Source organism: Sphaerodactylus townsendi, linkage group LG11 (assembly GCF_021028975.2).
Source record: "Sphaerodactylus townsendi isolate TG3544 linkage group LG11, MPM_Stown_v2.3, whole genome shotgun sequence".
In the NCBI taxonomy this organism is placed as follows: domain Eukaryota; kingdom Metazoa; phylum Chordata; class Lepidosauria; order Squamata; family Sphaerodactylidae; genus Sphaerodactylus; species Sphaerodactylus townsendi.
In genome coordinates, this window is record NC_059435.1 from 76,433,024 (window position 1) to 76,458,523 (window position 25,500).

Sequence of the window (25,500 nt, forward strand, 5' to 3'; positions counted from 1 at the left end):
AGCAAGATCAGGGCCCTGCGAGATTTGAATCAAGTCCACAGGGTCTGCAATTCCTCTTGTGGGGAATTGGGTTTTTAAGTCACCATCTTTTATGGCCAATTGGCCTTGCTGGCAGGGGCTGATGGGAATTGTAGTCCATGAGCATCTGGAGCACCATAGGTTGGCCACCCCTGTTTTTATCTTCTGTATTGGGTTTTTGCTGTATTTTAGAGCTGTTACTGCTGTTTTAAATTGTATTTCTTTTATCATGTTGTACGCCGCCCCGAGCCCTTTGGCAGGATAGAAATATAAAAATAAATAAATAAAATATCCTAAACTTCCACTCTAAGGCTAGATTGATTTTACAGTCAGGGAAGGAAAAATCTCATGGGGATTGACCCTTGAGAGAGGTTGCAACAATCAAATCCCTTAGGGTGCTCCAAATATTGTTGTTGTTGTTGTTGTTGTTGTTGTTTTGTTGTTGTTTTGTTGTTGTTTTGTTGTTGTTGTTGTTGTTTATTAGATTTGATAGACCGCCCTACCCCTGAAGGGCTCAGGGCAGTGTACAACAAAGCAACAACAAACATAATAAAACAAATCGAATAATCCCAGTTAAAAATAATACAAAACCTTAAAACTATAGCAGCAGCATCCATCAATAAATAGTTAATAGTTAATAATAAGAGTCGTCTGGCATCACACCCCAGTGATCAAATCCTGGGAGTGGTCAGATTCTTTTATCATCCCAGGTCCCTCTCTTAGGGACGCCACCTTTTCTCCCTTAGGGCTGACCGAGGTGTGCCTTTCCATTTGCAGAAAGCCGGCTGGAGAAGAACGGGGTGGCCGCTTTCCTCCTCTTGGTGAAAAACTTTATCCGAGGCCACCCTGTCAATCAAGAGAGCCTGGTCCAATGCCATGGGCCACCGATCATCGGAGCCCTCCTCCAGAACGTAAGTATTTTGGGGTCATGCTGTGCCAAGTGGCCTAGGACAGTGGTGGTGAACCTATGGCACTCCAGATGTTATGGACTACAATTCCCATCAGCCCCTGCCAGCATGGCCAATTGGCCATGCTGGCAGGGGCTGATGGGAATTGTTGTCCATGAACATCTGGAGTGCCATAGGTTCGCCACCACGGGCCTAGGATCTTGTGGCCAATTGGCCATGCTGGCAGGGGCTGATGGGAATTGTTGTCCATGAACATCTGGAGTGCCATAGGTTCGCCACCACGGGCCTAGGATCTTGTGGCCAATTGGCCATGCTGGCAGGGGCTGATGGGAATTGTTGTCCATGAACATCTGGAGTGCCATAGGTTCGCCACCACAGGCCTAGGATCTTGTGGAAGAGTTAAGTTACGGGGGAAGTCCAGCTAGGTGTGATAAACAGGTGCAGGATCTGCAATCCAGCCAGTGGTTACAAGATGAGGTTCGTGGTCCAAGCACTCTTCAGTGTCTTTCTGCTTGTTCAGTTGGACCACTCAGGCAAGTGCCCCATCATCTCTGCCCTCCCAGGTCCCCAGCCAGATGATGGACATGAACGTGCTGATGGCCTCTGAGATCCTCATGGACCAGGTGGCCTCTGAAGGGCACCATCTTCTGCTGCACCTTCTCTACCAGTATCTGCTTTTCGACTTCAGCATCTGGAGCAACTGCGATTTCGCCGTCCGGTTGGGTGAGCATGGGATGGTTTGCGTGTGATCCAGAAGGGAGGTCTCCTGTGAAGCTGGAGCGACTTCCCTTGAGGTGGCACAGATGTTTCTCATAGATGAGAGGGTGGAGGACATCATCCCAAGGGTGCAGTGACAATGGACTCTCTGTGGAACAGCTTTACCTGTGTGATTAACAGCTTCCCCAGGGGCATAAATTCGTCTGCATGCACTTTTATCATGTAGCATAGAAGAGGATACATCTTGAAGGATAGTTTCAGAATGGTAGCTAGTGTTGGTCTTCAGTAGAAGAGTGAGATCTGAGTCCAGGGGCACCTGGAGCAGATGTTGCCCCGGGCGCCATTCCCTCGCGGTATACATCTGCTTAATTGGAACACCTTTCCCTGGTGCACCTGGTGATGCAGCCTTGGAGAAGAGCAGCAGTGGCATAGTGGTTAAGAGCAGGTGTACTCTAATCTGGAGGAACCGGGTTTGATTCCCCACTCTGCCGCCTGAGCTGTGGAGGCCTATCTGGGGAATTCAGATTAGCCTGTACACTCCAACACATGCCAGCTGGGTGTTCTTGGGCTAGTCACAGTTCTTCAGAGCTCTCTCAGCCCCACCTACCTCACAGGGTGTTTGTTGTGAGGGGAAGGGCAAGGAGTTCGTAAGCCCCTTTGAGTCTCCTACAGGAGAGAAAGGGGATATAAATCCAAATTATTATTCTTCCCTTCTTCTTTTGAGAACTAGTAGTGGGAGATCACAGGGACGTGTTGCTTAAAACAAAGATCCTTGAAGTGTAACCTTTTACCTCCAATCAATAAATCGATTTTGTATCCGCTGAGTCTGTTTAGTGGGTAGGTCCATGGAACACAGCAAAATCATGCAATACCTTTTATTAAAACGATATGGCACGAAATGTTTGGGTTCTGTTAGAACTAGTCTGGATTTTTTTTTTTAAGTGAGGAGAGAGGAGACATTTCGCAACTCAGAAATTTCCACAATTGTTTTGGTTGGCCCCAATAAAAGCTATTATGGGAATCTTGTTTCAGGATTTGCTTTGAGCTAATGCAGCTACCTGTGAAATGTGCCTGTCTGTCTTTTCACTCTGCCCTTCATTATTTGCAGGCCATATCCAATATCTGTCCAACATAATTAAGGATCACAAACAAAGGATCCGGAAGAAGTATGGAGTCCAGTACATCCTAGATTCCATCAGGACCTATTATGGGTGAGCTAAAATCTCTTTTACACCTTAAAAGACACCATGTGAACTGTAGAAGGAAGTTCCAGTCAGTCATAAGAACATAAGAACTAGCCTGCTGGATCAGACCAGAGTCCATCTAGTCCAGCACTCTGCTACTCGCAGTGGCCCACCAGGTGCCTTTGGGAACTCACCTGCAGGATGTGAAAGCAAGGGCCTTCTGTGGCTGTTGCTCCCGAGCACCTGGACTGTTAAGGCATTTGCAATCTCAGATCAAAGAGGATCAAGATTGGTAGCCATAAATCGACTTCTCCTCCATAAATCTGTCCAAGCCCCTTTTAAAGCTATCCAGGTTAGTGGCCATCACCACTTCCTGTGGCAGCATATTCCAAACACCAATCACACGTTGCGTGAAGAAGTGTTTCCTTTGATTAGTCCTAATTCTTCCCCCCAGCATTTTCAATGGATGCCCCCTGGTTCTAGTATTGTGAGAAAGAGAGAAAAATTTCATGTTGTCTTCATGATTTTCACATTGTGGTCCACACTGGGGCCCAGTAACACATCTGGATACAGGGTAGCCATCAGAAGAGAGTGTTGCCAGATATGGTGAGCACATCGAGTGCACAAATAGCATCTCTTGGTCCATCTGTAACATGGAAATTGCGAGCTCATGAAGCTCCTGTTTGGCTTAGGAGCATGTTGGAAAGAAATAGGTTTAGCCCTTCTGCACGCAAAGGCAAACCAGTTGCTGGTCTTGAAACCCTACAGGGGGTCCCAGAGAATCAACTGCAAATAGAGGACACTTTCCACTATACACGAACAGTAAGGTAGCCAAGATGGTTAAGTGTCATTTCCCCCCTCTCCCTTTTAGGACTTACAAGGAGAAGCCGGTGGCGACGGACGACATCAAGACAGTGCAGACGTCTCTCTTCAGTCTGGTCAAGGACTTCTTGAGCAGGAGCTTCTCCACAGAGGAGATGCGATGTGCCCTCAACTACCTTGCCGCTGTGAACGATGAACACCAGGTATGGGCGGCGCTGTGCTCCGTTCAGACACCGCAAACAAACCTGGTTTTTCTCTTGTGTTCCACCACCTTCCTCACCTTTTACGAGATGTCTGGAATGTAGCCCTAGTAGAGCAGAGTGGTTGAATCATCATAGAGTACCTTGGCTGAATTTTGTCACCACCCCAAGTTCATAACTGTCCATGGGTATGCGACAGAGGTGTACCTGCCAGATGGACAGGTATCCCGAAGCAGGTGTTGCCCCCAGGCGCCATCCCCCCCCCAGATACGCCTCTGCTATGCAGTGTAAGTAGGACAGTCTCACAATTAGGTTGAAAAGTTAGATCCTACCAGCAGTTCTCAAGGGTGAAAAAGGTGCCCTTTTTGACACCTGTAAAGCAGAGGTGGGATCCAGCAGGTTCTCACCAGTTCCCGAGAGTGGGTTACTAATTATTTGTGTGTGCCGAGAGTGGGTTCCTAATGGGGTCCGCTTTTCCACCTCCACGCCCTCGCCTCCCCAAGAGGCATCCTGCCTTTGAACGTGAAGGTTCCATATACCCTGTTTCCCCGAATATAAGACATCCCCTAAAAATAAGACATAGTAGAGGTTTTGCTGAAGTGCGAAATATAAGGCATCCCCCGAAAGTAAGACATAGCAAAGTTTTTGTTTGGAAGCATGCCTGACGAACAGAACACAGAAAAATAAGACATCCCCTGAAAATAAGACATAGCGCATCTTTGGGAGCAAAAATTAATATAAGACACTGTCTTATATTCGGGGAAACACGGGGTAGCAATTTGCGACTAATAATGTCACTCCCTGAACTGGGTTAATCCCTTCCAGGTCCTGCAATTCATGGATTCTCAGCCTTTCGTACCTTTTATCTCACCAGTCTCTCTCAAAGAACCTGTGTGTTTCACCATTGCTGTGTTCAGATTTGTCAGTTGGGGCATTTTCTATAATGTGGTGATGATTTAGAAATGACTTGGTGCAAAACAAATTTTTTGGGGGTCAGGGTGGGGTGGCTGCCCATGGGGGGGGGGGGCATCCAACTCAGGTTTTGCCCAGGGCTCAGGTTTGCCTAGGTACGCCTCTGCCTCCTTTGCTAAGGGGGGGCTGGCGAGGGAACCTGTTACTCAAATTTTTGGATCCCACCACTGCTGTAAAGCATCAATCGTTCAAGGAGTGGAAAAGCAGGAAGAATTTGGGAAAGGGGTATGGTTTGAAGCCCTGGCAACGGACTTGTGAAAATCTGACCACATTTCACAATTGGTGGTTTTTCTAATGTTTGGGTCCTGACCGTTTTTGTGGTTTTTGATTTATCGTTATTGTTATTGTTATTTAGTTTGGGGTCCTGACCATGGACTTGAAAATTTGTTTTTCGTGATTGTTCAAGGATTTATGAGTTTTCAGGCTCTGACTGTGGACATTTTAAAATTTGTTTTCGTTTTTGTGCCCTGACTACAGATCTGTATAAGTTTTGTTGTTTTTAACAATTTTCAGTTTTTTTAAATTTTCGGATCTGATAATGAACTTATGAAAGTTTGGCCTTTCTTTCTTTCTTTCTTTCTTTCTTTCTTTCTTTCTTTCTTTCTTTCTTTCTTTCTTTCTTTCTTTCTTTCTTGTCCCAAAGGCAGACCTGTCAATTTTGCCCAATTTTTTTTTGCCTTTTCTAATTTTGTTTTATTTGTGGACCCGTGAAATGTGCGTGAAGCTGCTTGTGTGCTCCCAACCCCCCTGTACCAACGTGAAATATTCTGGTGCCTCCGGCAGGTGTGTGGGGTGCTGGAGGTGATGCACAGTTTGCAGAAAAGCTCCCCTGCCCAGGAACAGCTCTTCACGTTTCTGTTTGAGCCGGGAAACATAGAGATCTTTTTCTCGCTTCTGGTTCAGAGGAAGTTCTCTGACGACATGCGCGAGAGGATATTCAAGGTGAGCACATTCTGTCTTCTGTGCCTCTCTAGCGTCTAGTCTCTGTGTGCACTTGGCTTGATCTTTGGATGCTGTCTGGCTCAGCTGAGGCCAAGGGCGTAATGCCCATTGGGCAAGGTGGGCAGCTGCCCAGGGCATCACCTTGTGGGGGGCATCAAAATGCAGGGTTCGTTTTTGGGTATTTTTAGTGGTTTTCCATTTGTGTTTTTAGGCTAGTGGCACCAAATTTTCCACGTATCATCAGGAGACTGCCCTAATGTTACCCCCCAGGTTTGGTGCAGTTTGGTTCAGGGGGGCCAAAGTTATGGACCCTCAAAACTGTAGCCCCCATCTCCTATTAGCTCCCATTGGAAACAATGGGGGATGGGACACCCCCTTTGGGAGTCCATAACTTTGGACTCCTTGAACCAACCCTCACCAAACTTGGGTAGTAGCATAAGGACAGTCTCCTGATAATATGCTGAAATTTTGGTGCTGATATGTCTAAAAATGCAAACCCTGCAGGCACCAATGTCCTGGTGCAAAAATAAATTTGGTCGTGGTGGAGTGGCCGCCCATGGGCGCATCCAACTCGGGTTTTGCCCAGGGCTCCAGTTTGCCTCATTACGCCCCTGGCTGAGGCAAAGAGAGGGTCAGTCTTGAACGCCTGTTCTGCTGCAGATAATATAACAGTGACTGGGGCGTATGGGGTCCCCGGACTGTGGCCATTTAGTTACATGGTGGGGGGGGGCAGAAAATCGCCCACACAAACACACCCGCCTTCCCCCTGGGTCCATACACTGACTTCAAGACCTGGTACGAAAAAAGTTGTTTGGTCATGGTGGGGGAGGGCAGCCCCCGTACGGGGGCAAGAGGGGTGGGGAGGAAAATTCAGATTTTGCACCAGGCTACATTTTCCCTAGATATGCCTCTGACAGTGACGCATTATGCATGGAGCATTTTCTGTGGCATTCCTAGCCCCGCAGTTCCTTCACAGCGGCCTGCCCTTACTCAAAGGCAAGAAAGAAGAAGAGGAAGAGGAAGAGGAAGAGAAGGAAGAGGAAGAGGAGGAGTTTGGATTTATATCCCCCCTTTCTCTCCTCCAGGAGACTCAAAGGAGCTTACAATCTCCTTGCCCTTCCCCCCTCACAACAAACACCCTGTGAGGTGGGTGGGGCTGAGAGAGCTCCGAGAAGCTGTGACTAGCCCAAGGTCACCCAGCTGGCGTGTGTGGGAGTGCCCAGGCTAATCTGAATTCCCCAGATAAGCCTCCACAGCTCAAGCGGCAGAGCTGGGAATCAAACCTGGTTCCTCCAGATCAGAGTGCACCTGCTCTTAGCCACTGCTCTTAGCCACTACGCCACTGCTGCTCCTTACTCTTTAAAGGAAATTACTCTTTAAAGGAAATATCAATATTGTTTATGTCGATATTGTTGAGGATGCTTTTCATCATTTTTGCATTTTTGGGGAAAGTCCAGCCGTAAACCCTTGAAGGAAGGGGAACCCCCCCCCCCCCCGCCAAACTCCTGTCAGGGATCTACAACCAGCTTTTCCTTAATATGCAAAAGCAATGAAAAGCAGCCTCAACAACTTCCCCCGTTAATTAGCTGCTACCTCCTTTTTGTGCACAGATCCTATACAAGCTGCTGAAATACGAGAAGGTGAGCGAGAGGAGCAAACACCGCCTGAAACTGAAGGACATTGGCTACCAGGGCTTCATTTCCTACCTGAACGACGTCCCTGTCTCTATGCAACTGTTCCGCCACCTCTTAGAACAGGTCCTGGGGTCAGGTAAGGCAAGACTGGCTGGATAAATTCAGGGGTTGGGGTTGGAGGGTTATCAGGGGCAGCATGGTGGACTGAAGAGGAGTCCGGTACAAGTTGGAGCAAAGCTGGGGAATATTTTTCTCTGAGGAAATAGGTACAGACTCCTGCTCCTAAAGACTGCCCCACAGATGGCTGAAGAAAGAAGAAGAAGAGGAGGAGTTTGGATTTGTATTCCCCCTTTCTCTCCTGTAGGAGACTCAAAGGGGCTGACAATCTCCTTGCCCTTCCCCCCTCACAACAAACACCCTGTGAGGTGGGTGGGGCTGAGAGAGCTCCGAGAAGCTGTGACTAGCCCAAGGTCACCCAGCTGGCGTGTGTGGGAGTGCACAGGCTAATCTGAATTCCTCAGATAAGCCTCCACAGCTCAAGCGGCAGAGCAGGGAATCAAACCCGGTTCCTCCAGATTAGATACACGAGCTCTTAACCTCCTACGCCAAGGCTGCTCCTGTTTTTCCCAAGGAGAAGGTGTTTAGATCCATCCCATTTTAGACCAAGAGATCCAAAAATTGAATTCAATAAATCCACCAGTATGTTCACCATCTTTCCTAAATTTAAAAACATATAATGGGAAGATGGCTGATTATTTATATGAACTGGACAATCCTGGTCTTCGGAGAGCATTTATATTAGCATGCTTTAATGCTTTTCCATTGAATAATCTATTGGGAAGATTTCAAAAACCTCCTCGACACAAGAGAAAGTGCAACTGTGATGATAAAACAATTGATTCACTTGAACATATTCTAATGGAGTGTAAAACATACGAGAGTAACCATAACACATATATCACCCCTCTAATACAAGTAAGAAAATTAGATAATACCAATATAGTTCAATATCTTCTTTAAGGAAGTGCGAATGCAAGAGAGCTAGCAACTGCTGTAGCTAAATTTCTCGCAAACATATTAAGATTAAGGAAGCTAAACTAAGCTGTCTGTAATGAATTATGTTAATGTTAATAAGGAAGTATAACAGACAATCAAGTAACAGTGGCGTAGGAGGTTAAGAGCTCGTGTATCTAATCTGGAGGAACTGGGTTTGATTCCCAGCTCTGCCGCCTGAGCTGTGGAGGCTTACCTGGGGAATTCAGATTAGCCTGTACACTCCCACACATGCCAGCTGGGTGACCTTGGGCTAGTCACAGTTCTTCTGAGCTCTCTCAGCCCCACCTAGCTCACAGGGTGTTTGTTGTGAGGGGGGAAGGGCAAGGCGATTGTAAGCCCCTTTGAGTCTCCTGCAGGAGAGAAAGGGGGGATATAAATCCAAACTCCTCCTCTTCTTCTTCTAACCTTGAGAGACATATATTTATGTCTGATAAATGATTAATTGATTGATTGATTGATTGATTGATTGATTGATTATACTTCTTGAGTGGACCCTGGCTTTATAATGAAGACCTGTGTACCAGTTTTGTACAACTTTCAAATAGTTGATCCCAATCACATACATGTATTATTTGTATTTGTAGTCAGGTAGCAAATACACTGTATTATCATTTTTGGCAACCGAGAATGGCCAGTGGACCAAAATTCATCTGATTTTAAGTAATAAAAATGTGACACAGGATTTCTTCGTGTTATGTCATTGTGCTTTTATGCACGTGAGGCAGGCTATCACGGGCCTTCAACTAGGATACGATGATTTTAATTTGTATTAAATGCATATGTCAGTGGTGGCGAACCTAAGGCACTCCAGATGTTCATGGACTACAATTCCCACCAGCCCCTGCCAGCATGGCCAATTGGCCATGATGGCAGGGACTGATGGGAATTGTAGTCCATGAACATCTGGAATGCCATAGGTTCTCCACCACTGGCATATGTGCTTTTGCTATATAGCAGTTTTTTTTTTATTTAGCGGTCCTTGTCTATTCTTGATCTTTGGGTTCTTTAGCTTTGGAAATCCCCCAGTTTTTGCCTGATATCCATTCATCCTGGGCAGAACAGATCCCTTTCCCAACCGCAAAGGAAAAAATGACACAATCTGGGGAATGGAGCTCCGGTGCTCTGCTGCCCATTTCCACAGACTGCTGAGGCTATGTTTATAGCCCAGCTGACACTTACTTACTTACTTACTTACTTACTTACTTACTTACTTACTTACTTACTTACTTACTTACTTACTTACTTACTTACTTACTTACTTACTTACTTACTTACTTACTTACTTACTTACTTGTTGGATTTATAGGCCGCCTCACCCCCGAAGGGCTTGAGGCGGCTCACAGCATGGCTGTTCTCTAGACAGCAAATCAGTACAAAAATATAACTTAAACCCATTAAAAACTTAAGCAGCAATTACTAGAAATAAATACAAGTTAAAACAACAGAAGTTGTTAAAAACAACTTGTATGAGCCAGAGCTGCCCCTCCCTGCCTCTCCCTGCCCCTCCTAGACTGTAAAGACTGTGCCGTAGGTGCCGTAGTGGCAAAACTATTGGACACCTTTCTGCGTACTCAGGTGCTCACGTTCCGCCATTTTCCTTGCTTCCTAGATGCCCCAGACTACAAAGATTTGGTGGCGGTGGTTTACCTGTCCCACCGGGCAGAACTGACTGCCCGGCTGAACATCTGCAGAAAGGTGAGTCAGAGCGATGGATGGGAGCTGGCTGATGGGGGTTAAGGTTGCGGGGGGGCATGATAGCCATGTTTCGATATTTGAAGGGATGTCATGTTGGTGAGGGAGCAAGCTTGTTTTCTGCCTCTCCAGAGAGTAGAACCAGGAGTCACGGGTTCAAGGTGCAGGAAAAGTAGGAGTATAGTGTTGAGATTGAGGGATGATAATTGTACCTCTCTCTTCTGCATTGGTTAGACCTCACCTGGAATATTGTGTGCAGTTCTGGGCACCACAACTCAAGAAGGATATTGACAAGCTGGAAGAGGGTGACCAAAATGGTCAAAGGTCTGGAATCCATGCCCTACGAGGAGAGACTTAGGGAGCTGGGGATGTTTCGTTTGGTGAAGAGAAGGTTAAGAGGTGACATGATAGCCCTGCTTAGATATTTGAAGGGATGTCATGTTGGTGAGGGAGCAAGCTTGTTTTCTGCTGCTCTAGAGACTAGAACCAGGAGTAATGGGTTCAAGGTGCAGGAAAAGAGAAAAGAGAACAACTTCCTGACAGTCAGGGCTGTTTGACAGTGGAATGCACCACCTCGGAGTGCGGTGGAGTCTCCATCTCTGGAGATTTTTAAGGAGAGGCTGGATGGCCATCTGTGTGTGTTCCTGCATGGCAGAGGGTTGGACTGGGTGGCCTTTGGGGTCTCTTCCAACTCTATGATTCTGTGATATGGGAATAAGGGAAGCCGTGGCCTTCAGTCTGCAAGACTGGAGTAAAGTGGTCGAGTTATTCATTGGGTCACCCAAAGAGCAGAATTACAGAATCATAGAGCAACTTGTTTGGTGGAGTCTCCTTCTTTGGAGGTTTCTAAACAGAGGCTGGATGAACATAGGTTGCGAGTGCTTTGATTGTGGATTCCTGCATGGCAGAGGGTTGGACTTGATGGCTCTGGGGGTCTCTTCCAACTCTATGATTCTGTAATTCTGCTCTTGGAGGCTCGCAGCTCCAAACTGGTCACTAAACGCTTCCTGCTTCCTCTCCAAGCTCTTCCACCTGATCTACTCCCAGCACGACATGGTGAAGCAACTGGCCAAGTTGGCCGGCTGGCAAGATACCCTCACCAAGCTGTACGTCAAGGAGTCCTACGAGTCCCGCCAACACAGTTTGTCCGGCTCCAGCAACAGCGGGGGCTGCTTAGAGCTCCTGAGGCTGTCCAGCCAACCAGCTCCAGAAACGGGGAAGGAGCCCGCGGAGGCCCTGAGTCTCCGCCTTCTGTCGTGAACTCCTCCAAGATCTCGGGACCGCCTTCCTCCCGCTGGGCTGAGCCAACGCAGGGCTCCTCGACCAAGAGCTGTCGGAAGGTTTTTCTGACCACTCCATCTCCCCGACCAACCAGCGAGGCAAATCGTTCCACCCCTACGGCTTCAAGTCCTTTGACTCGTTGGATCTCGCCAGCCACTCCTCCTCCCTCCCTCCAACATCGTTGATCTTCCCGGGCAGGGTGAGGGCCACGCTGGCGACATGATCCACGTGGACAAAGTCTACCACCCTCTTTCCCCTTTTCTCCATGTCCCCCTTCGACCTTGGCTTGGACGTGGGTATAGTAGCAGCTCCGCTGCCACGCCGGTGAGCGCTGAGAACCGGATCGCACCGGGTCAGCCTGCCCGGACCCTTCCCCGGCTGGAGAACTTCTCAAGTCCTTCCTGGGGCACCCCCCCCCGGCCGGAAGAGCTCCCAGCCTCCTCTCCAACGTGCAAGTTGGATGAAACCAGCTACCAGGCTCAGAGACCTTTGCCCAGCCGCATAACATTCCTCAACACAAGCAACCCGGCAGGTGAGTCTCCCTCCTCCCTCAGCTGTGGGCAGGTGGTTCGGAGGTGCTGGATGGAACTCAAGCAGCTTCTCTAGAGCAGGGTGTCCAAAACTGCTGGGGACCGGATCCATCCCTTGAGAGGGCTGACTGTGTGCTCCAAGCGAGCCCGCTGAGGTAGCCCTCCCTCGGCCTCCTCGGCCTGGCCTGGCGAAGCCTCGGGCCGCAGGCTGGCCGGTTCAGACACCCACCCACCCTTTCCCAAACCGGTCTGGTGATCCCACCGCAGACTGACCAATCCAAGCACCCTGCGGGTAGCAGGGGAACAGGAAGGGTTCCATAATCTAAACCAGTGGTGGCGAACCTATGGCACGGGTGCCAGAGGTGGCACTCAGAGCCCTCTCTGTGGGCATCGCAAACAGAGTATTCCCACCCCACATCTAGGCTGGCCTGGGCCGCTGGGCTCGATTATCAGCATTAAACCTAAGACCCAGTTTTGGGGAAGCAGTGTAGGTAACCCTGTTAAGCGCTGTTAAACCCCACTGATTTTCATGCAAAGAACAAAAGCGCAATCCTTTACCTGGGAGTAGGCTCGGTTGCTGGGAATGGGGCTTGCTTCGAGTAAACCCTCCACGGGTCGCATTCACTCCATTAAAGAGTTGCACCGTTGCTTCAAAGCAAAGCCATCGACTCACCACCAAGCTTACTCCCCGAAAGTAACACGCTTCGAGCTAACCGCTTTTTTCTAAACGAAAACCTCAGCATTCAGGTTAAATTGCCGTGTTGGCACTTTGTGATAAATAAGTGGGTTTTGGGTTGCAGTTTGGGCACTCGGTCTCGAAAAGGTTCGCCATCACTGATCTAAACCAAACACTTGCCTTGCAAAAACCTGCTCGCCGAAACCTGCAGCCCCTCTCCGGGTCTCGTCCTCTGCAGCAAACCCCCGAGGAAGAACTCTGCAACCTCCTCACCAACATCATCTTCTCCGTCACCTGGCGAGGGGTGGAGGGGTGGGACGACGCGGCCTGGAAGGAGCGGGGCCAGGTCTTCTCTGTCCTCACCAAGCTGGGCTCGGCCTGCGAGCTGGTGCGCCCCCCGGACGAGATCAAGCGGAGGTAGGTGGACGGCCGCCCGAACGGTGCTGCGGGAGCATCGGGTCTCTCTGCGGAGCAGGGAAGAGGGTTCAGGATTCCACCCGAGTTTTTCCGCAGTGGTCTTCCGCCCTGCATTGAATGCCTGACAGGGCGTGTGCAGCGGGAGCCGGAAAGTGTAAAATATACTCTCTTACATCCATTCATGCTCAAGGAGTCATTACGAGCTGGGTCAGGGTGGCACGGATGGCGTGCTCAGAGGCAGAGCGCTCACGGGGACATGTGGGCTCATATGCCCACGGGCATATGCCAGCTGGTCCCCCCACATCCCTCCCCTCGGGCCTGTCCCGTCAGGCTGCTCTGAGTCTATCCAAGTCTTTGTGGCACGCCCAGTGGTGGGATCCAAAAATTTTAGTAGCAGGTTCCCATGGTGGTGGGATTCAAACTGTGGCGTAGTGCCAGTGGGGCTGGGCGGGGCACGACGTGGGGTAATGGGCCGGGCATTCCGGGGTGGAGCATTCCTGGGCGGGGCTGTGGCAAGGATGCAGCCACTGCGCCGGTCCTTGGGCGGGAAACGAATGCACGCAGGCACAGGCTGCCACGCACGCTGGTGCACCTCCTGCTAGACTGCTTCAAGTTCTGCGCTACTGCTGAGAGGAGGGGCATAACTAAGGCAAAAATCACGTGGCAAAATCACCAATGAGTAACCCCCTCTCGGCACACACAAATAGTTAGTAACCTACTCTCGGGAATTTGTGGAGAACAGCTTTCTGATCCCACCTTCCAAGTACCTTTAGTGCATTCCGTGCTTATTTTTCCTCATTTAAACAGCTTAATACAGAGGGACGCCCAGAAGTGGGATCCAGCATGTTCTTACCAGTTCCCAAGACTGGGTTACTAATTATTTGTGTGTGCCGAGAGGGGTTTACTAATTGGGTCTGTTTATCCGTTAGAAATTCCATTAGGTCCAAAAATCATAAAGTCCTGTTGTTTCCTATGTGGCTGGTTAGCGAAGGTAGAGAACGGGACAATTCTCCCTGTTGTTGGGCTGTTTTAAAAACATGTTTTAGTAATATGGTAAAGTTCCTTGTTTAAGGAAAGTATCCTTCTTTTGATTTCTAGAAACAAAATTAAGTATTTGAAAGTATTAAGTATTTGACAGGCAGTCAATTAGAGAAGTAGTTGTCTCTGTTGGCAGTAGATGATAGGACTTACTAAAATGGGTTTGAATTATGGACAGAAAGATACCAGCTGGAAATTAGGAACTTTTTTTTACAGTAAGAGTTTTTTTACAGTAACAGAGAAATTGTTAATGCCCCGCCCCTGGAATGCCTGGCCACGCCCCTGTCGTGCCCCGCCCAGCCCCACTGGCGCTACGCCACTGTTGGAATCCCACCACCATGGGAACCTGTTACTAGAATTTTTGGATCCCACCACTGGGGAATCCCCTCTTTTGAGCCAGTGGGTGCCTTCGACACTCTGGTAGGCACAAACGCAAAATGGCGGCTGCAGGAGGCAGAGTCAATTAGACACATGAAGCCCAAGTGCAGAGGGGTTAATTTGTGTCGGGGGGGGGAACCCTGGGAATGAAGTGAGAGGGGTGGGGGCGGGGAAGTGGGAGTAGGGGTTAATTTTTATGCTATTTCAATTGTGTTTTAATTGTTTTAATGTATTTATGATGTTTTAGTTGTGGGTTTTTTTTATTGTTTTTGAACTGTGTCAGCTGCCCTGAGGCTTTTGTTTGAGGCGGGGTTTAAGTATTTATAAACAAATAATAAATGAATCATGCAATAAAATGATTTGCTGTTGAAACAGTATTGTTTCAATCTGTCCCTCCAATCAAATCTCCAGTGGCCAATTAGAAATTCTGCTGGGCAAGATCCACTCCTAGCCTCACCTACTTTCTAAAAAACAGTTAGTGGAGATCAGGAAAGGTGCCCCCGGGCACCATGTTGGAAACCCCCCCCCCCTCCCGGTTTCATATATAAGACATGAGTGAGGTGTGGCCCAGAAGTTGTGGTACACATTTCACTGTTAGCCGAAACTGGACTTCTCCATCTTGTGTGTTTTCTTTCCCTCCCAGCCTTCTGGAGATGATGCTGGAGTCGGCCTTGACGGACATCAAGGAGTCCCCTCCGGCGATGCTGCCCGGCCTCACGCAGAATGCGCTGAAACTTCTGCGCCTCCTCCAGGATTTCTTGTTTTCAGAGGGTCACAGCAACCCGGCCTTGTGGAGTGAGAAGGTGAGCAAGTTACCTGGTCAGGTGTGTGGACATAAGTAACCTTGCTTTCTCCAGCAGTGGCGTAGGAGGTTAAGAGCTCGTGTATCTAATCTGGAGGAACCAGGTTTGATTCCCAGCTCTGCCGCCTGAGCTGTGGAGGCTTATCTGGGGAATTCAGATTAGACTGTGCACTCCCACACACACCAGCTGGGTGACCTTGGGCTAGTCACAGCTTCTCGGAGCTCTCTCAGCCCCACCTACCTCACAGGGTGTTTGTTGTGAGGGGGGAAGGGCAAGGAGATTGTCAGCCCCTTTGAGTCTCCAGCAGGAGAGAAAGGGGGGATATAAATCCAAACTCCTCCTCCTCCTCTTCTTCTTCTTCTTCTTCTTCTTCTTCTTCTTCTTCTTCTTCTTCTTCTTCTTCTTCTTCTTCTTCTTCTTCTTCTTCTTCTTCCTCCTCCTCCTCCTCCTCCTCCTCCTCCTCCTCCTCCTCCTCCTCCTCCTCCTCCTCCTCCTTTGGGTCCATGGTGACAGAAAACAGCACACAGAGATGCAAAGACTGGGGGCGGGGGGGGGGGTAGGGATGGCGTAGGTGTAGGGAGGGGGCCTATCCTCTGGTTCTGCCCCCCCCCACCCTGGGGGTAAGAATCTTCCATTGTTCTCAGTCCAGGATCTTCCATTGTTCTCAGTGGGAAAACTTGTCATTTGTTTTTGGTCGTCTAGTTGGGAGGGGGGAAGGAACCCATCACCTGGTCATGGCCCATCCACCCCCAGGGGGAGGGGGCCCGACATCTGGTTGTAACCCACCCACCCTGGGAAGAGGCGGCAGGGGCCCTGGCATCTGGTCACAGCCCACCCACCCTGGGGATTTTATTTTCCTGAGGATTTCCCCCCCAGTTTTTCCAATGCCCTGTGGCACAGAGTGATAATCCGCAGTACTGCAGTCTGAGCTCTGCTCACAACCTGAGTTCAGTCTCGACAGAAGTCAGTTTCAAGTAGCCAGTTCGAGGTTGACTCAGTATCCTCCAAAATCAATATCCTATTGTTAACAGCCTTGTTCATGTCTTGTGAACTGACAACCTTAACCTTTTTCCAGCAGAAATACTGTTTAGAGCCGTGGTGGTGAACCTTTGGCATTCCAGATGTTATAGACTACAATTCCCATCAGCCCCTGCCAGCATGGCTAATTGACCATGCTGGCAAGGGCTGATGGGAATTGTAGTCCATAACATCTGGAGTGCCAAAGGTTCGCCACCACTGGCTTAGAGGGATATCATTGTTACCTTTGCCGTCTCACTCCAGGTCTACGAAGGTGTCAACAACCTGCTGGAGAGGTTGGCGGTCTGGTACCACCTGGCCAACGGTACCTCAGACTTGAAGGAGATGGCCCAGATCGGCCTGCGTTTGCTAGTCGGCTATATTATGTTAGAAGACGTGCAGGTAAGCAGTAAGACCAGAACTCAGCCTTCTGCAGGAGCGTACCTTGGGGGGGGGGGGGACAGAGGGAGCCTACGCCCCAAGCACCACTTGCGGGCATCATAGGGGGCGCATTCGCTTGCCCCTTCCCCCGCTCACTGCTTCACTCGCTCGCCCACCACGTTTCCTTGACTTGGGAGGCTTTGACTGTGCCCTTGGGCTAGTCACAGTTCTTCGGAGTTCTCTCAGCCCCACCCACCTCGCAGGGTGTTTGTTGTGGGGAGAGAGGGAAGGGAAAGGAGATTGTCAGCCCCTTTGGGTCTCCTTGCAGGAGAGGAAGGGGGGATATAAATGCAAACTCTTCTTCTCCTTCGCTCTTTTCTCTAGCTGCAGCCCTTGGCCTACGCGAAGCTCCACACCCTTTTGCAAACAGCCTCAGCTCCAAAGAAAGAGGAAGCTTGCTACCTGCTGGGCAAGCTGGAAACTCCGCTCCAGCGCTTGCTGCACACCAAGTCGGAGGCCGTATCCTGGCTGGTGCCCATCATCCGCACGCTGATGGACCAGTGTTACGAGACCCTGCAGCTCCACCTCTTTCTCCCTTCCCTGCCCCCCACCAACGGCAGCCCCACATTCTTCGAGGACTTCCAGTTGTTCTGCACCACTCCAGAGTGGCAGGCATTCATCGAGAAACAAGTAAGTGGCACCAGGTAAACAAAAGGCCTTTGCACGTCTCGTAGAATCCTATAACAAACGAGAGGGCCCCAAAGGTCAAATAGAACAACCTCTTGGAACAGGCAAGATTTTGGTTGGGTTGTGCACCGCAGCACTGGAGCCAAACTACACTTTATGACAGGCGTGGCCACTGATGCCATTTTACAGAATTCCGCGAGGACTGATCTTTCTCTGACCCACAACATAGGGGGAAGCGATGTTCCCTGTTAGCCACGTGGCTGTACAGGCGCCATATTGGTGCCGTGTTGTTCGCATATCTGATTGGCTGTGCAGATTAAAATAACTGCCTCCACAGCACTGAGTTTATTCTCTCACTCGTCTTTTGCGGTTGGCACTGCCCGAAGGCAACTCAGTTTCACACAGAGGTAGGGAACTTCTGCGCAGTTCTCTACAGATGTTATTCCATTAACATCTGGGGCACCAGAGTTGGACACCTCTGGATTAGAGGAACTACAGGGAGGGGAGGTGATCTTGCCCCCACCCTCCAGGTGCCAAAACAGCTATACTTGAAAAGTGTTGGTAATTTTCCAAGTGCCTGTCACAACTCAGATACTAAAGAGTTAACTGTTTGTATGTAAACAAGGTAGTGAGGTCACTGTTTAATGACCCAGTCTATTGATCAGCTGTTGGTCAGTAAATCGTCATTGCTTACATGTTAGCAAGCACGTATATCAGAGGTTATAAAGTTAACTGTTTTCTTTGTTCTGAGATTGCAAATGCCTTAGCAGACCAGGTGCTCGGGAGCAGCAGCCGCAGAAGGCCATTGCTTTCACCTCCTGCCCGTGAGCTCCCAAAGGCACCTGGTGGGCCACTGCGAGTAGCAGAGAGCTGGACTAGATGGACTCTGGTCTGATCCAGCTGGCTTGTTCTTATGTTCTTATGTTCTTATGTTACCCTAGAGAGACTACATTAGCCACGAGGCTAGATAGAAAGCAAGACGTAGTCTTAACTGTGTATTTGCTAGTATAGCTTTTCTTTTTTAAAAAATTGTTTTTATTGCTCAATTTCAAAAAGAAATACAAGAGGAGGAAGTTTCAAACACACAAGTATAGTATAGTTAGAGGAAAAAAATTGATACAATAATTATACTATACATTAAATCAACTCCGTTTGTAGGTATTCTCAAGAAGAAGAAGAAATTTCATGTGTATTTATCACATTTGTCATAATTAAGTACCCAGGAAATAGCGCAGCACACCGGCTGGCTGGTAGTATAAACATCAACGATTATAGTCAAATAAATAGTCTACTATAGTCTCAAAACTCAGATATATCTTATTGACATAAGTTCTTAAACTGTAATACAATTTTACATAACAGTGTGCTGAAATGCATCACAAATCCTAAACATAAAAAGGTATGGTTCATAAGAAGCTAAATTCCTTATTCAGTGCTATATATCTGAAACAGCAGAAAGCAAACCGCAAAAGTCCATAACAGAGTGCGGTGCCAGCAATATCTTGCCAAAGGAAAAAAAAATGATACAATAATTATACTATACATTAAATCAACTCCATTCTTGGGTATTCTCAAGAAGAAGAAAAAATTTCATGTGTATTTATCACATTTGTCATAATTAAGTACCCACCATATCGCATAGTATAGCTTTTCTTGTTTTTATACCCCCTTAACCTTTTTCCCTTTAAGCTAGCAAACATTCTTTATGAAAAAGCAAACTCAGCATCTCTGCATACCTTGATTTTTACCTGCGCATTTCTGCTACTTAAGTATCTCTCTGAATATATTGTTCAGAAAACCCTTCAAAAAGGCATGGGAGAACACAATCATTTGTTTTCTCCAAGCCAGGCTCTCGTATGATTTTCTACATGGTCAAAATTTGTCTGTAAAATACCGTCAGCAACCCCACGTTGAACACGTGGCTGGCGTGAAGTGCAGTTTGGCTCTTAGAGGTGGACAAAGACCTTCAATGTGGGGCGTCGCTTGCCTCGAGAGGTCAAGATTTCTCGGTGACTTTTCCGTCTGGGTCTCCTTCGGTAGGTGCAGCCCAACATGACCCAGTTTGAAATGGACACGTTTGCCAAGAGCCACGACCACATGTCCAACTTCTGGAACTCCTGTTACGACGCTCTGATGAGCAGCTCCTTGAGGAGAGAGAAGGAGAAAGCGGAGAGCAGGAGGAAGTTCCAGGTAAGGTGAAAAGGGACATTCCCTGAGTTTGTGCAGAGAGCCCGGGCCGGGTACTTCCATGCATGTCTGCACATACTGCATCGTGACACCCAACCAGAAGTGGGATCCAGCAGGTTCTCACAGGTTCCCGAGTGTAGGTTACTAATTATTTGTGTGTGCCGAGAGGGGGTTACTAATTGGTGATTTTGCCACGTGATTTTTGCCTCAGTTACGCCCCTCCTCTCAGCAGTAGTGCACAGAACTTGGAGCAGTCTAGCAGGAGGTGCACCGGTGTGTGTGGCAGCCTGCGCCTGCGTGCATTTGTTTCCCGCCCAAAGACCGGCGCAGTGGCTGCATCCTTGCCACAGCCCCGCCCAGGAATGCCCTGCCCCCGGAATGCCCGGCCACGCCCCCATCATGCCCCACCCAGCCCCATTGGTGCTACGCCACAGTTTGAATCCCACCACCATGGGAACCTGTTACATCTGAAGCGTCAGAGTTGGACACCCCGTCCTATACCGTCTAACTGGCACCAGATTAATCACCAATTAGTCACCCCCTCTCGGCACACACAAATAGTTAGTAACCTACTCTCGGGAACCTGTGAGAACCTGCTGGATCCCACCTCTGCATACAACCCGAAAAACCCACAACACCCTCATGAGAGATCTGTCTAGAAATACACTGGCTGGTCTCTGGTATTCACTGATTTTCTCCCCCGTCTGCTCCTACTATTCAGCCAAATCCCGTGTTGGGTTGGAGGGCACCTTCCCGTTTCCTTCCTTCCCTTATGCTGTCGTGCCCTCGTGCCTTCAACCCCTCCTCCGTCCCCTTCGGCTCCCCCTTTGCTAGGACCTCATCTTGGAACCGGTGATGAAGCGGGCCAAGTACGAGAACATCCGGCACACGAACATGCTGAAGCAGCTCAACAACCACCACAACGCCGTCTTGAAGCAGTGGAGAGCTCTGAAGCGCCTGCTGACCTCTCCGTGCTCCGCCTGGGCTGACCGGTAGGGTGCTGGGTCCTTTCTCTCCTAGCCGTGTCAGGCTCCCCCTTGGAAGAGTGATATATCAGCCTAGGCTAGAGGTTTCTAGTACCTTTCCCAGCACCCACCAAGTGTTTTTTGAAAGTGGGTGGGGCCAGGCGGCACGTGCAGAGGTGGGATCCAGCAGGTTCTCACCAGTTCCCGAGAGTGGATCACTAATTATTGGTGTGTGCCAAGAGGGGGTTACTAATTGGGTCCGCTTTTCCATTAGAAATTCCATTAGGTCCAAAAATCATAAAGCCCTGTTGTTTCCTATGTGGCTGGTTAGCGAAGGTAGAAAACGTGATAATTCTCCCTGTTGGGCTGTTTTGAAAACATGTTTTAGAAATATGCTAAAGTTCCTTGTTTAAGGAAAGGATCCTTCTTTTGATTTCTAGAAACAAAATTAAGTATTTGAAAGTATTAACTATTTGACAGGCAGTCAATTAGAGGAGAAGTAGTTGTTTCTGTTGGAAGTAGACATTAGGACTTGCTATATGGACCGAAAGATACCAGCTGGAAATTAGGAACTTTTTTTTACAGTAAGAGTTTTTTACAGTAACAGAGAAATTATTAATGCCCCGCCCCCGGAATGCCTGGCCACGCCCCCATCATGCCCCGCCCATCCCCATTGGGGCTACGCCACAGTTTGAATCCCACCACCATGGGAACCTGTTACTAAAAATTTTGGATCCCACCACTGGGCTCGTTGTGTAGTGGTTAAGAGCAGGTGTACTCTAATCTGGAGAACAGATTTTGATTCTCTGCTCTGTTACTTGAGTTGTGCAGGCTTATCTCGGGAACCCTCTCCACTTTGCATTTAGGCTTCTTTTTTGTATTTGACTCCACCTCCTCTGGCAACCATTTTGCGATTGGCCTTGCCTCCCATGGCAGCCATTTTGTGGCTGGGCCTACCACCCTGCGTCAGAATTCAGAAGGTGCTCAAAGGCTCCGAAAGGTTGGGGGGCCCCCTGGCCTGCACCTTTAGACCTGGTCTGGAGAAAAAATGTCCCACCCATGAGTGTGGAAGCAGCGGTGAAGGTCCTTGGTGACCTTTTGGGGCAGTCACAGTTCTCTCAGAACTCTCTCAGTCCCCACCTGCCTCACAAGGCATCTGTTGTGGGGAGAGGAAGGGAATGTGATGCGTTGGAATCACCCCTCCCATCTCTTAAGGAACCCTCTCAAGATGCACTGGAAGCTGTCGAATGCGGAGACCTACTCTCGGATGAGGCTGAAGCTGGTGCCCAATTACAACTTCGACAGCCACACGGAGGCCAGCGCTCTTCGCGACAACCTAGGTAAGGGGGAGTGGCCGGTGGGAGAAAAGAGCAGTTTTTGTGGCAGAGATATGCGCCATGGTGGCGAACCTTTGGCACTCCAGATGTTATGGCCTACAATTCCCACCAGCCCCTGCCAGCATGGCCAATTGGCCGTGCTGGCAGGGGCTAATGGGAATTGTAGGCCATAACATCTGGAGTGCCAAAGGTTCGCCATCACTGGGTGGCACTGCTAGGGGCAAGAACTGGTTTTTTTGCAGCCCCCTGCCACGTTTGTGTGGTTAGTGGCCCATTCCTGGACACAAAAAGGGTACGTGCTGGACTTGCTATGTGGCTTCCACCCTGGCTGTTGTCAGAGTCTTCGAGGTGTGCTGTCACTTGGCAGTCTTCACCTTCCCCAGGCACCAAGATCTGGAAACAGGCTGGCCCCCTAAGGCAGTGTGGTAAAATGACTGGCTAGGACTGGGGAGGTCTAGGTCCAAATTCCCACTCTGCCATGAAACTTTGGCAGGTCATTTTTTCTCCGCCTAACCGTACCATACATCTTGGGAGGCTCTGGCTGGCTGGCTGATTAGTATTATTATTTTATTGATACAAAAACAGTTATACACAGCAAACAAGATCAATATGCTGGATTTTGTATTACATCACACGTCGGACACTTCCCAAACATCTAGGACTGTGTGATGTATCGACGAATAATGCGTGCAGAGCCGAGTAGGGTGGCCTTTTGCAGCTGACATATGGTGATTTTGTCAGCGCCGATTGTTTTTAAGTGCCGTCCAAGGTCTTTAGGCACTGCACCCAGTGTGCCGATCACCACTGGAACCACCTTTGCTGGTTTGTGCCAGAGTCTTTGTAGTTCAATCCTTAAATCCTTGTATTGTGTAAGTTTTTCCAGTTGCTTCTCATCAATTCTACTGTCACCAGGAATTGCAATATCGACTATCCACACTTTCTTTTTTCCCACAATCGTGAGGTCAGGAGTTGTTGTTGTTGTTGTTGTTGTTGTTGTTGTTGTTGTTAATTATTATTATTATTATTATTATTATTATTATTATTATTATTATTATTATTATTATTATTATTATTATTATTATTATTATTCAATTTAATAGACCACCCTACCCCCGAAGGGCACAGGGCGGTTCACAAAACAATCAACATTTAAATACATCAAATAGTTTCAATTAAAACAATAAATAAATTAAATTATGCACAAGGTGTGCAATGGGGGTGAATGTCCCCTGCGGGCCCCATAGCTTGCCAGAGCCAAGCAGAGCCTCCCCCACAAGCACAGCCTCCCCCTGAGACCTCAGTGCCTGGGCAGGTACATATGGGATGGTGATAGTCAGGTGCAAGAGGGATGGCACTAGCCCCGCCCCCGAGGATAGTGTTCCAAAACTAGTTATCCATTGGAGAGATGAAAAACAGCCAGGTAGTACCTGCTACCAGCATGACGCGGCTTCTGAACCAAACTCCTCTTCTTTCCAGGGGCCGATTACTCTCCCAAGCCAGCTGAGGCCTTCCCCCTTGCAGTCGCCAAGGAGGCGAAGGTCAGTAAGATGCAGGACGACCAGCTGGCGGAAGAAGAACTCCTGTTCCCAGAAAATCAGTAAGTTGTTGCTCCTCTCTGTTGCAAGAAGAAGAAGAAGATGAAGAAGAAGAGTTTGGATTTATATTCCCCCTTTCTCTCCTGCAAGAGACTCAAAGGGGCTTCCAATTTCCTTGCCCTTGCTCCCTCACAACAAACACCCTGTGAGGTGGGTGGGGCTGAGAGAGCTCCAAGAAGCTGTGACTAGCCCAAGGTCACCCAGCTGGCGTGTGTGGGAGTACACAGGCTGGTGGGAGTGCACAGACAGTTTTGGATGAGCACCCAAGAAAAGCTGTCCTGGGTCAGGCCAGGGACTGATCGGGTCCAGAATTCTGTTCATGCAGTGGCCAACCAGCTGCCCGTAGGAAGACCACAAATAGGAAGACGGCTGCGGCATCCTCCCGTCCAAGCCCCTTAGCATACCTGAGAGCCAGCATGGCGTAGTGGTTAAGAGCCGGTGCATTCTAATCTGGAGGAACCGTGTTTGATTCCCCGCTCTGCCACTTGAGCGGTGAAGGCTTATCTGGGGAACCAGATTAGCTTGTGCACTCCAACACACGCCAGCTGGGTGACCTTCGGCTAGTCACAGCTTTTTGGAGCTCTCTCAGCCCCACCCACCCCACAGGGTGTTTGTTGTGGGGCGGGAAGGGAAAAAAGATTGTAAGCACCTTTGAGTCTCCTACAGGAGAGAAAAAGGGGATATAAATCCAAACTCTTCTTCTTCTTCTTCTACTACTACTTCTTCATACAGCCTCTGGTACTGAAAAGCATAGATATCCGTTATGATTAGTAGCCAGGAATAGTCCCGTCCTCCATGAATTTGTCCACTTCCATTTTAAAGCCATCTAGGAGCAGCAGTGGCATAGGAGGTTAAGAGCTTGTGTATCTAATCTGGAGGAACCGGGTTTGATTCCCAGCTCTGCCGCCTGAGCTGTGGAGGCTTATCTGGGGAATTCAGATTAGCCTGTGCACTCCCATACACGCCAGCTGGGTGACCTTGGGCTAGTCACAGCTTCTCGGAGCTCTCTCAGCCCCACCTACCTCACAGGGTGTTTGTTGTGAGGGGGGAAGGGCAAGGAGATTGTCAGCCCCTTTGAGTCTCCTGCAGGAGAGAAAGGGGGGATATAAATCCAAACTCTTCTCTTCTTCTTCTACGTTGGCAGCCATATTTAATAATAATCAAGCCTTCATTGGCATACCAAATTACAATAAAACAATTGTCCATAAAAGACAGATAAATGCAACAAACATTCAGAGTCTTATCAATGGTGTAGTCCAAGTGAACTCATCAAAAGTGGCATTCCCATACACCTCTCCACAGACCAGACTGAAGACCCACCAACAGAACCCAGGCCTCACAACAACATACAGTATCAACACTCCACCATAAACCCCGAGTTTGTTGGGGTGGCGCCAAACACAAAACAAGGGATAGGGGACAAGGAATTGGGCGAACAATTGATCTGACTCCAATAGGTTGCCACAGTCTTCAATTGTCACACCATCTGGCAATCGATAACAAGACTACGACATCTCTCTATGAATTACCCCCAGGTTATTTGACTTTGGCAGCCATATTGTGGCACGCAAATTAACTGTGCTCTGCGTGAAGAAATACTTCCTCGTGGCTGCACAGACCCCCGAGGGGCTTCCGAAAGAGGGCTGTGCTTTAGGGGCGACGGAGCGGCAGCTTCTCTGCTCCACTCCAGGCGATGCTCAGTGGGATCCTCCCATCACTTCCAGGGTTGAGACCAAGGAACAGAGTCAGCGTGAGAAGCTGGTGATCGCGGAGGACTGCGAGATGATTACCACAGTGGCTGTGGTCCCGGGACGCCTGGAGGTCACCACCCAGCACCTCTACTTCTATGACGGCAGCAGCGACAAAGAGGAGACTGACGAAGGTATCAGCAGGGGTGGGGGTAGCCTATATCTCCCAGCATGCTCTGCAAATCAGGCCATCAACAGAGTGAACAGTGGCCCCTTTTCTGCCTTTTGTGTAGGTCTGGGGCAGTGGCGTAGCACCAAGGGAGCAGGAGTGTGTGTGATGCGCTGAGCACACGCCGGTGCGGAGGCATTCCGGGG

At 49.0% G+C, this 25,500-nt stretch overlaps 1 protein-coding gene across 1 annotated transcript in view; it reads left to right on the forward strand.

Moving 5' to 3' along the window:
• NBEAL2 (neurobeachin like 2) overlaps positions 1-25,500 on the forward strand; it is a 149,787-nt gene that overhangs the window by 93,649 nt on the left and 30,638 nt on the right. The window contains exons 21-39 of the mRNA XM_048510517.1: positions 796-929; positions 1,490-1,649; positions 2,752-2,854; positions 3,699-3,852; positions 5,605-5,763; positions 7,374-7,533; positions 10,063-10,148; positions 11,169-11,401; positions 11,521-11,524; positions 11,580-11,953; positions 12,867-13,049; positions 15,109-15,268; positions 16,550-16,687; positions 17,051-17,356; positions 19,394-19,543; positions 20,375-20,532; positions 21,721-21,845; positions 23,319-23,439; positions 25,162-25,319. Of these exons, the coding sequence (XP_048366474.1) occupies positions 796-929; positions 1,490-1,649; positions 2,752-2,854; positions 3,699-3,852; positions 5,605-5,763; positions 7,374-7,533; positions 10,063-10,148; positions 11,169-11,401; positions 11,521-11,524; positions 11,580-11,953; positions 12,867-13,049; positions 15,109-15,268; positions 16,550-16,687; positions 17,051-17,356; positions 19,394-19,543; positions 20,375-20,532; positions 21,721-21,845; positions 23,319-23,439; positions 25,162-25,319 (3,066 nt within the window). The remainder of the gene's footprint in view (positions 1-795; positions 930-1,489; positions 1,650-2,751; positions 2,855-3,698; positions 3,853-5,604; positions 5,764-7,373; positions 7,534-10,062; positions 10,149-11,168; positions 11,402-11,520; positions 11,525-11,579; positions 11,954-12,866; positions 13,050-15,108; positions 15,269-16,549; positions 16,688-17,050; positions 17,357-19,393; positions 19,544-20,374; positions 20,533-21,720; positions 21,846-23,318; positions 23,440-25,161; positions 25,320-25,500) is intronic.